Genomic DNA, 11,893 nt, shown 5'->3' with positions numbered 1-11,893 from the left:
GGTGTCAGGCATAGAATGTATTTCAATAGAAGATCGATAAGGAAAGAACGGGAACGGAACGCAATTGGTATGAAAAGGCATGAACAATGTAATCTGAAACAATTGACTGATATTTGCAAAAGGAACAGTTAAGTTTGCGATGATGGATTGATATTTTGCAAATTAACTAGTTACTATATGTGGTTCTCAGATTTTAGTGAAATGTTCTGTAATTTCGTGTCGTAGACATTCGATTGTCCTTACTCGTGTTCTTGTTTACTACAATACTACCAAGCTACCTTGATCAAAAATGATAGAGCCATGGATTGTTCAATTGTTAAGATACAATCATTGGTAGTAATTAGTGTTTTAACACTACTGTTTCTGATGTAATTTAAAATGTAGAATTCACTAAAGTAGTTTTAAATCTTACATGATATCGTTAAATGAAGTGGAAATTTATACCTACTCTAAATTTTGATTTATAGTAACTGATGTAATGGATCAACAATATTGTATTCATCAATTTGTTTCGCTTTTATACAATCAAGCAAGTAAATTCTCATCTAATCATTTGTGTATCACAATTTTAGATTCGTTCGAAATTTATGGAAAGAATTATGCTTTCACTAAATTAATAATCATTCTTTATAGTTCAGTGTGATGGGAAGTGATGAGGTGAGGGATGGGGATAAATTCAACTGTCTTCTAATTCTTACATAAGTATTTTGAATGCTAATAAAAGTATTGGTCATTTAAAACTGACTAGAAAAATGTCGCCAGTTTAGAAGTCTCAATCATATGGATATTGAATTCATTTCAACCTCATTGCCTCGAAAAATCCATTGGATTGACAATTAGGAATGATTTTTTGAAGCAGAATGCATCAAATAAAATTTGTTGAAACGTTATACTTATTAACTAGAAAGAAGAAACTATCGTCTCCACTGTAGTATCACTAGCAGAATCTTAACTTTGTTAATAGTTACATTACTTCTGTGAGTTTTATTGTAAAATGGTAACTGCGCATCATTCTCACCAGCCACCTGATATTAATATAATTGTAGTGAACATGAAATCTCAGCAATATGGATATGTAGAACAATAAATTGCTCTTAACAAAAGTGTTTAAGATTAGGAGATCGGTGTATCTATCGTATGTGCAACTTCAAAAAGACCATTTATTGATCGTTTATATTTTTAGTAAGTAATAGCAGACTAGAATGAATGATGTTTTCAATAGATTTTACCAAATCATGAGTAATCTATCTCTTAATCTTTACTGTGTTCATTTATTCGACAAGTTAAGGATAGCCACTATTTGAAACAGGATGTAGACAGGCTCTTATCATTTGTTACCTAAATCTATATTCATTGATCTAGTTGTTATGATTCACTTTTCTAGGTATTTTTTGTACCTGTCTGTGATGTGATGTGCTTGTTGATAAATTCTCCATACATGTTTATCCATTTTATTCATATTCAATACAATCAATTCATGTGTATGTTTGGTTATTTCTGTTTACTTAAATAATCCATTGGCAACTACCAGGGTTCATTCTGAACAAACCTGTGAATGTGTATCTTATTAAGTGCACCCCGTTGTGTCAGTTATTCTACTAGTTTATATTAATGTGACGTACAACGAACATCCGATCATTTTCACTATCGATTCCACTTGTCCGATTACTTACTAGTCAAGAAACTATGATTTCCGTAATAAGATGTGTTTATTTACTTATTTCAGATATCATTCTCTGTCATTCAGTTGTTTAAATCTCTCTAGTAATAATTGATATCGATGACTGAAAGTGTTTCACTTCGATCTAATGAGTAACAAGAAGGTTGTAGCTTAAAAAGTTCTATTTTTTTTAATTGTTACAACTAAAGTATATTTATTATTAACCAACTTAGCCGTAAACCCAGTTGATTTTCTCTAATGTCTAAATATTTCTCTTCATATTTAACTACGAAAGCATCTAAATAATTCGATTACCTTCTACTTCATTCAAATAGTATAAATTCAGTAAAATAAGTCTACTAGAAAAATACTAATTTATTTCATTATCAAATTTGATTAATTTATTTTATTATTATTGTATGCTTTTCATGATAATAATCATTGGCAAAAAATGGCATCATGTTTCCTACTGTTCTCCACTGTTCACTTCAATCTCTTGAAACCGATTCATTAAATGTTTATCAAATAAGTGCGATGGTACATTAGGCAAACCATAATCCCATCCATATCGTTCACGTGCTTCAGCTAACTTAGCTAATCTTTCCTCACGATTTAGTTTAGGTAGCCATGGATAACGAGGGCATATACGAATATCTTGTCTATTTATAGTTTTCTCTAAAGAATATGTATGTTTAATTAAATAAGATAAATCAAAATGTTTCTGCATTAAATTTGGATATAAACCAGGTAAATTATTTGGTGGAGTGAATTTTCTAGTAGGAGAAACTGAACGTTTACTTGAACTAGTCGATCCAGCTGTAGTTGGTCTCTTGAAAAAGATTATGGGATAAAAGTTAAAATATATCAGAGATGAGTAATATGTTTACAACAATTGGTAGATGATAATAGACTATGTAAGTATCATTCAGTAAAAAGAAATATATTTCTAGAAGAAGATAGTCAGTTTTCTACATTCTAGTCTTTAGATACAATTGAAATTTGTTAGCATCAATCGTATGTGGTCAAGTTATTTAGCTAAATTACATATAATATTTATTCTGTATTGTTTCTAGGAGACTGGCAGCTAATTTTCCATTCTCGTTGACACCTATCTGTAAGATACATTTACAAAGTTTGATAAACTTATGTCAGAGACTCAAGAGTTATGTAGTTAATTTTGAATGATAGGTAATTTGACGCAGTTCAGCTTCAATCATCTATATTAATGATTTAACTGTGGATAAGTTTTTGTTGATCACTGTTGCAATTCACTAGTATGATAGCTGATAAAATTTTCTTGATGGAATTTAATCAGTTACTGCTAGAACTGTATGTAAATAACATGTGAAAAAGTATTCTTATAAGGTCTCGAAATACTGATTAATCGTTATGAATGAATCGTGACCTTCATTGTCGAAAGAGACAAAATATAGCAGGTTCACTTATGTGGTGCTACATAGAAGGTCAATTTCTTTATCAGATTGATAAAGTTGTTTCGTATGTCGAAAAAGAAACGATAATTCGAATGAATAGTAATCAACTGTCTACTGCCGGCAATATAAATGGGTACATGAACAATAGTAGTTCTACACGATACACAGATAAAAATCACTAATTTCAGTCCTTACGACTTCAATTCTTCAGTGAATTTAAACAAATAAACAATTTTTAATTTAAATACTGTCACACTTATTGTAAACGCATTCACGTTATATAATTCAATGTACATAGAAACTATATTTGTATTATTAAACTGACCGTAAGTAAATTTTATGCGGACAGAAATGCTTTAAAACGAACTAGATATATTTAAGAAATTCGACTGTGCAACTGCTCATACGAAAACTAAGCGTTATGACGTGAAATTATAGTTTTATAAATTTAATAAATACTGATACATTGTTTGATTAATAGCTATTTGAAACACGGAATTCTCATTCTGAACAATATGTACGATTTAGGTTGAAACACTTAATTTAGACAGTTTTTTACAAAGTTGAATTCATGAGTCAATCTAGGCTAGATCACCATTGAAAATCTGAAAGCACTAAACAGTCGTTTGGTCCCAGTACAAGACTAATCAGAAGCGCGCATCCACGATCCTGTACGCAGGACTCGAACTCAGAACCTTCGATTTCGTGCGCGAACGCCTAATCTCTAGACCACTGAGCCGGCATGCAACTGTGCTAATGTCTAACTCCAATAGATCCATGATCCTGCGCGACCCCTTCATCCATTGTCTGATTTGGATAACTGTCTCACACCCGACACGGATCGGACTCCACTGGTCACGAGTTCTCACTAGAACTCCATGAAATTCATCTTGAAGCTAGTCACTAGTAACCACATGATTATTATCAAAATGGGGGTTTGTGGAGATTGTAGTATTTTCAAAGTTGAATTCATGAGTCAATCTAAGCTAAACCACCACTGACAACTGGAAGCACTGGACGACAATTTCGTTAACTAGGGGATATTTGATAACTTTAGCTTATGAACTGATGCGTAAAGAATCGTGAGTACAACAGAATTCTCGCGTACTATGTGAACCAATAGACGTTCCAGGTACACTGTATATGCTTTTTCCAACTCACTCAATGACGATAAGCATTTAAATTATCATAGAAAATTTGATTCACAGAATGGGATTTTACTATCCAATCTAAACTGGAACAATAATGTGTGACATATTTGTACGGAATTTTCATTTGAACAAGTATTTTCGTAAAGTGAATATTATATTCGTCCGACTACATTTTCAGCAAGTTTATATTTTCACTGTAGACCTCTATACAATAATGCAAAGTGTGAATTGAGATCAGTCGTACTAGCCATTTCGACTGTACTTTTAGAAGTAGGGGGAAATAGATGTTTGTTATCTGTTCTATTTAGTCATTCGAATCTGTTTTTGTTTTGTATCACCATATAAGTACATAATCAACTTTTTAATTCAATCTACAATGGGTTTAGTATGAATACTTAAGTTTGTTGTAGCCTTTGCTATACGAATTGTTTGAAAGTTATTACCTAAAAGAAAGTTTGAACTGATAATCAGAAGTACTTATAAAGTACACAGTACCACCAACTATGTTTATCAAAAATAAATTAGTCTATAATAGATAAATCATAGTTTAATGTGATTTATGAATTTATCTTTAACTGCTAACAGATTTGTTTATGTGTGAATGAATTATCCGAAACTTGATTTCAACCTATCGACTAAGTTCTAATACTTAACAGTTTAAAGCGATTAGTCCCTTTTATAAATTTCGATAGGGCAATGAGAAGACGGAGTTGATCTGAAATATATAAGATGTATTTGCGCTATACATTTCGAACAATCTGGTCACATATAGTTGCCAGGGCTAACTGACACACTAACACAAGATGGTCATTCACTAAAGGTTATAAATAGGCGCGAAAGTCAGTTAACATTAAGACTTCTTGTTGATTCGGTCCCGTAGAAAAAAGTTTATATCTATCTGCTATATAGTGATGAATCTAACAGTATGGTTTTAATACAAAGATCGAAAGCAGATATCGAGAAAACCTATTAAGCTGGTTGCGATTGAAAAGTGTAAGCCCATGATTACAAATAGACGTAGACAATTTACAAGTGATTACATCATATCCGATTGCATTTACCAATTTACATGTTTGTGCGGACCCACATACATAGGGAGGAGTAATCAAGCAATGCAACCAAGGGCCATGAAACATGTGCCTAGATGACCTCAAAACCAGTTAATGTCAAATGATCCGATCAATGTGGGAAGTAGAAAAACATGTTCATCGATAGCAAAACACATAATTGAAACGGGGCATAGGACTGACACCAATACGGCTTTCAAAGCGTTGTATGGAAATAGTTAAGTACGAATTCTCAGGTTTATGGAAGTCTTGGCTATTCGTAAATTGAAACTCGCCTTATGTGCACAAAAACAATTAGTCATAACCTTGAATTTACCCTGGCCTAGGGTAATGCGACAATATCATATTCTTTCTACACGATGTTAGAAACATTTTTCTCCTTGTCTACTTGAACTTTTATTTAATTGACCTTTATATGTATAAAGAAAGTATATCATATATTTAAAATCAACTCCGGCTTCTCATCGCTCTATCGAAACTTGAACAGTTATTTTAAGTAAAGATAGATAGTGGCTAGCAATGGGATCCAAGACGAGCGTTTCGTCCTAATTAGGACTCTTCATCTGGATGTACCTGCATCCCAGAGTGAACATCAAATCTAAGATGTAGGTACATCCAGCTGACGAGTCCTAAATAAGACGATACGTGCGTCCTGGACTCTACTGCTAGCCACTATCCATCTTTGCTTAAAAAGCTTGTGACTTAAGGCTATATCAAAGCAATCCACACAGGATACACATATGCTAACAAGAGACTGATCAATTACAGTCCTAAATAACAATGAGAAGACGCAGGTAAAACAACACCAATTGGATTTGAGTAGTTATTGTTTCTTGTTAAAGAGAAAAAAAAGGAAAGAAAACATTTTAAATTAACCGAATGTTGAAAATCACCAATTAATAAATCATGGGCTACAAAAAAAATCAAATTAATTCAAACACTTTTACTAACCATAGTGATTATGAAATGTAAGAAAAACAACACAAGGAAACTCAAATTCTTACCATTTTATTTATTATCTCTGTTTTTATATTGTAAACAAGAGATAGGGAAATAAAAGTATTTCAAATATACTTAAAATAACAATAAAATCAATGTCTCCTTGAAAAATGAATGATAAGTTAATATTATTACTATCAGAAGGGGATTTTGTGAAGATTTTGGTCATTTTAATAATTGAATACATTAATCAATTGAAGCTTGATCACCATGGAAAACCTAGAAGCACTGGACGACCGTTATTATTATTATTATTACTATTAAAAAGAAAGCCTATTACAAATATTATTGGATTGGATTATTTTTTTAAAAAAAATAATGTACTCAAACAAATACTAAGAATTGGAAGGAAGCAGAAATACACTAATCTGTTATAATAAACAATCATTAGACTATATATGGTAAGTTGTCTTAAAAATTGGTTTCTGAATGAATAAACCTACAAAGTTGATATAATTCAATTGTTTATAACATGCAATCATGTTATTTCTGTGTTAATAGGATACATGGCAACAAGTTATAAAATATTCTTTATATAAGAATTTTAATTCATTAAATGAATTAAACCTATTCTACTTAACACTATCCTTTGCATTTGGTATCGATTCACATTCAACTGTTTCAATCAAAAAATTTAGTCTTGAAACTAGACATTACTCAAACAAATTGTATTATTGTTTAGTATATCCACTAATTAGTATTCATAGAGTATTTTATTAGAAATACAATTATACGTAAGGTAGTTTGTATTGAAATAGTAGAATCCATGGATTGGTTGAAGTCAGACATTAACATCATTGGATGCCAACTCAATGGTCTAAAGGTTAAGCCTTCGCGCGCAAGACTGATAGGTCCTGGGTTCGAATCTCATGGGGGGTGGGATCGTGGATGAGCACTACTGAGGAGTTCTATCCTAGGATGAAACGGCCGTCCAGTGCTTTCAGGTCTTCCATGGTGGTCTAGCTTCAATTGACTCATAAATTCAATTATTAAATAGTAGAATATTTACTTTTTACAGCAAGTTAACAGATGAACGTATCCATATAACAGAAAGTAATTTGAGTAAAAATGAATGTCTGGTTTTTCCTACTTAACATATTTGTTTTACGATACCAAGAGTATTTAATAGAAAATTGGTAAATTTTTAAAACAAGGTAATAAATAAATTTGTGGTTTAATGATATATATAGCTATCGTTTTTTTCTTTCAATTCCGTAGCTTGTACGTCAATGAGCATCAAGATTAACAATTACGGTTTATGCTTATCGTTGACTTTTCAACAGACCCACAAATTAAACTTTAGACATTGACAACAACTATTTCATTCAACTTTAACATATCGTCTAGTTACTTATTCCTTTTATTGGTTGAAAAACCACAGGACTGTATGACGTTATCAAGTCTTAATTGTAATCTTGGGACTTATTTTATTGACTTGTCAAAACTCATGAATGTAGAATACACCAATTAAAACTGAAACACCATTGTTGCGAAGAGGTAGAGAAGAGTATCATATATAATGATTAAAATACTGATAAACTATCCAAGAAAGTAGTATATGCAACATTATACTTCTGGACAATATATGGAAAAGGAATCCAGGAATCACGTTAAATTCATTCTGGGAATTATCAAGTAGATTTACTTTATTTCGGTGTTGATGCTACATTGAGGGTTGAACTCACTGCCTTAAACACTGAAGTCTAGTTCATTGTGCTATTGAATCATGATAAACACTAACATCTCCAACAGATACACTTTTTTATTTTTTAGGGTTCTTACTACATTAATTGAAATCAATCCGGGTCATCAAAAGCAGCTTTTAAAAACGATCAAATTTTCTGCTTATAAAATGTTATCATAGAATTAAAGTAATCCTGCAAAGACAATAACAGTACGACAATCGTGTATAAGAGAAATATGACAGAAATTTGTGGGTCAGGGTCTTCTGTTTCAAATTTTAGTGATAGATTAGATTGGTACGTAACAACAACTCCATGGATTTTTTTTACAGTGACTCAATTAGGTGTTCACGAAGTATTATATTACCATTATTAATAATATTCAAATAAACTTACTTTGCGTTTTGCACTGCCTTGTTTCTTCTGTTTATCAGCTGCCTCTTGTGCTAATTCCCACTTATCATGTACATGTTCTATTACTCTTGGATCAGACCAATTCAATGCCACTACATATGGGTTTTCTCCTGTAATAAAATACAAATTATCATACAGTCATTTTCTTCCCATATATTTCTTACCTACTTGGAGAGATCATGTCCTCGATTATGAAGTCATCCACTTAAATCAGATACAATCTAACTTCCATAATAGTATGATACATGTATCTATATACTTGTGAAGCACAAAATCAATTTAATAAAATTTGAAAACGTAATCGTGTTTACTGTCGCAACAGTAACGCACAATTTATTATTAAACTCATTTCAGAAATATCTATAAGATATAATACATAAAATACTGTTTTTATGACATCCAGATATATTACATTATTTTATCTGTTAATGACAAATACTTATCTCCAAATATTATAATAATTTCCTATTGATATACTATCGATAAAATAAATGCTTTTTGATTTATTGGTGATAAACGTGAACCGCATAGCAACAAAATCATCTATTACATCTGCTCTCAGTAATGCACCTTCTGTCAAAGGTGTTGCAAACAGCATTGCTTAATTCAGCTATGACTCGGAGTCAAATGTTACATTTGACACATAATTCAGTTGGTATGAGGATCTCTTCAAATGTGATTTTGCCGAGCATAATGATGCATGGAAAGTTCGACACACACTTCGAAAATTGGGTCCAGTTGAGTTGAACAAGTACTGTAACTTAACACTATCTCGAAATTCATACGACCGCTCTTTCAATTATACCATACAGTCATTAAGCCAAAAGTTTATTGACAACTCATTATTAAATCATCGATACAGATTTTTGAAACCAGTAATGTACGAAACTGATGATTTCCTAGTTCATGTTCATATTGTCAACCATGAATGTGAACGATTCCGATTAATGTCGCTGACAGCAGACCATTTCAAAGCTTTAATTTTCACTTTTAGCTTACAGTGATAAAAAATTACAGATAATAGGACACGGCTATTGAGTCGTTTGTATTAAGATCCTAGCATGTCACTAGATGACATGGCAAATAAGTACCAAATCTTAATTAATCATTAGTATGCGCACGAATGTATCCCGTTTGCTACCTTTTGTATATTCTACATACATCCAAAAGTATTTGAAAGTTCTCCTACTGTAAAACCTTATCTTAGGTTTGGTGTTTTACACTTCATTTAATCGCTGGCTCATTAGTTATATACATTGCAATTATTGTATTAAGGCTCTCCGCAAATCTTATGATCGCTTCAGAAGTGTTTAACGAAATTAAGATCGAAAAATACACTTACAATCTGCATGTTAACTATCCTAATCTGAATCCAGTCTAAAGCTTACAATTAAAGTTGTTTCTCATCAGTTAATAAAACAATTTACTAATTAAAATAAAAATAAATCCCGTTAACAGTTTGTCTCACCTTTACGTGTTTCTACAAATAATTTGGATCCTTTTGATAAGAAGTAATCGACTACATTAAGTCTTGAACATTCAATAGCACGAAATAATGGTGTTGCACCATTTAATGCTTTTGCTTCAATTAATGCACCATTATTTAATAATAATTCAACCATATCAATCATTCCTGAGTGAGCTGCATGATGTAATGGTGTCCAACGGAAATTATCACGTGCATTAACATTTGCTCTACAACAGATTCATGAAATTATAGTATTTACGGAAAAACGAAGATACTGGTTTCAACATTAAGGGCAACGTTTAATTTTGTTTATACTTACAACTAGATTTTTGTCAGTTTCAAAGTAGTCTAGAATAACCAGTACTATTATTATTTCAGTTAAATGAAGTACCAGTGATAAGCCAATAAATGATAGCTAAATCATAAACTAATTTTAACTATACCACCATTGAAAACCTGGAATTTTCACAAAACTTTTTGTAGTTATAATAATTATGTACTCCTTGTGAACAGCTTCAGGATGCGACTCCTGAAGTCCTAGAGGGAAGCCGTGACCAGTAGAGTTCAAGCATGTCTGGTGTGATCGGAGTTGAGTATGTTCGCCATCAAATACTGGCGCAGTGATTTACTTACTTACTTACTTACGCCTGTTACTCCTCGTGAAGGAGCATAGGCCGCTCACCAGCATTCTCCATCCAACCCTGTCCTGGGCAATCCTTTCTAGCTCCGTCCAGTTGTAATTCATCGCTTTCATATCTGCTTCTACTATCCGACGCAATGTGTTCTTTGGCCTTCCTCTTTTTCGCTTCCCTTCAGGATTCCAAGTTGGGGCTTGCCTCGTGATGCAGTTCGACGATTTGCGTAATGTATGTCCTATCCATTTCCATAGTCTTTTCCTAATTTCTTCTTCAGCTGGAAGTTGGTTTGTTCTCTCCCACAGAAGGCTATTGCTGATGGTATCCGGCCAATGGATGTTGAGTATCTTGCGTAGACAGCTATTTATAAATACTTGTACTTTCTTGATTGTGGTTGTTGTAGTTCTCCAAGTTTCAGCTCCATACAGTAGAACTGTCTTGACGTTCGTATTGAAGATTCTCACTTTGATATTGGTTGAAAGTTGTTTTGAGTTCCATATGTTCTTTAATTGTAGGAATGCGACCCTTGCTTTGCCGATCCTCGCCTTTACGTCTGCATCGGATCCTCCTTGTTCATCGATGATGCTTCCCAGGTATGTGAAGGACTCTACATCTTCCAGAGTTTCGCCATCAAGTGTGATTGGATTGCTGTTCTCCGCTTTGAATTTGAGGACCTTAGTTTTCCCTTTGTGTATGCTGAGGCCTACTGATGCAGAGACTGCTGCTACACTGGCTGTCTTTATCTGCATCTGTTCGTCTGTACGTGATAGGAGGGCTAGGTCATCTGCGAAGTCCAAATCGTCTAATTGGTTCTGAGCTGTCCATTGTATCCCGTGTTTTCCTTCAGATGTCGAGGTCTTCATAATCCAGTCGACCACCAGAAGAAAGAGGAAGGGAGAGAGTAAACGGCCTTGTCTGACTCCAGTCCTTACTTGGAGTGCATCTGTCAGCTGTCCTCCATGCACTACTTTGCACTGTAGTCCGTCGTATGAGTTCCGGATAATATTGACAATCTTCTCAGGAACTCCGTAGTGTCGAAGAAGTTTCCATAATGTCCTCCTATCTACACTGTCGAATGCCTTTTCATAATCAATGAAGTTGATGTATAGTGATGAGTTCCACTCAACTGATTGTTCGACGATGATCCGTAGTGTTGCAATTTGGTCTGTGCACGACCGATCCTTACGGAATCCAGCTTGTTGATCTCGAAGTTGGGCATCTACTGCATCCTTCATCCGGTTCAGCAACACTCTGTTGAAAACTTTCCCTGGTATTGACAGTAGTGTAATGCCTCTGTAGTTTTCACATTTGCTCAGATCTCCTTTCTTTGGAATCTTGACGAGGTGTCCTTCTTTCCAGTCCATCGGCACTTGTTCCTCCTCCC

The 11,893-nt window shown here is 33.3% G+C and overlaps 1 protein-coding gene across 2 annotated transcripts in view; it reads right to left on the bottom strand.

Moving 5' to 3' along the window:
- Positions 1 to 1,958: 1,958 nt before the first annotated feature.
- ANKEF1_1 (Ankyrin repeat and EF-hand domain-containing protein 1) overlaps positions 1,959 to 11,893 on the bottom strand; it is a gene marked incomplete at both ends in the record, with an annotated part of 32,368 nt that continues 22,433 nt past the window's right edge. Inside the window, 4 exons of one of the 2 annotated variants that reach the window (XM_012942862.3) lie at positions 1,959 to 2,019; positions 2,131 to 2,489; positions 8,389 to 8,516; positions 9,875 to 10,101. In XM_012942862.3, the coding sequence (XP_012798316.2) occupies positions 1,959 to 2,019; positions 2,131 to 2,489; positions 8,389 to 8,516; positions 9,875 to 10,101 (775 nt within the window). Of the gene's footprint in view, positions 2,490 to 8,388; positions 8,517 to 9,874; positions 10,102 to 11,893 lie in introns of both variants that reach the window. The other variant, XM_051215057.1, reaches the window with a different exon arrangement.

Source organism: Schistosoma haematobium, chromosome 2 (assembly GCF_000699445.3).
Source record: "Schistosoma haematobium chromosome 2, whole genome shotgun sequence".
In the NCBI taxonomy this organism is placed as follows: Eukaryota; Metazoa; Platyhelminthes; class Trematoda; order Strigeidida; family Schistosomatidae; genus Schistosoma; species Schistosoma haematobium.
The sequence above is the reverse complement of the archived record's forward strand: the minus strand, read 5'-3'. Positions and strand labels throughout refer to the sequence as shown.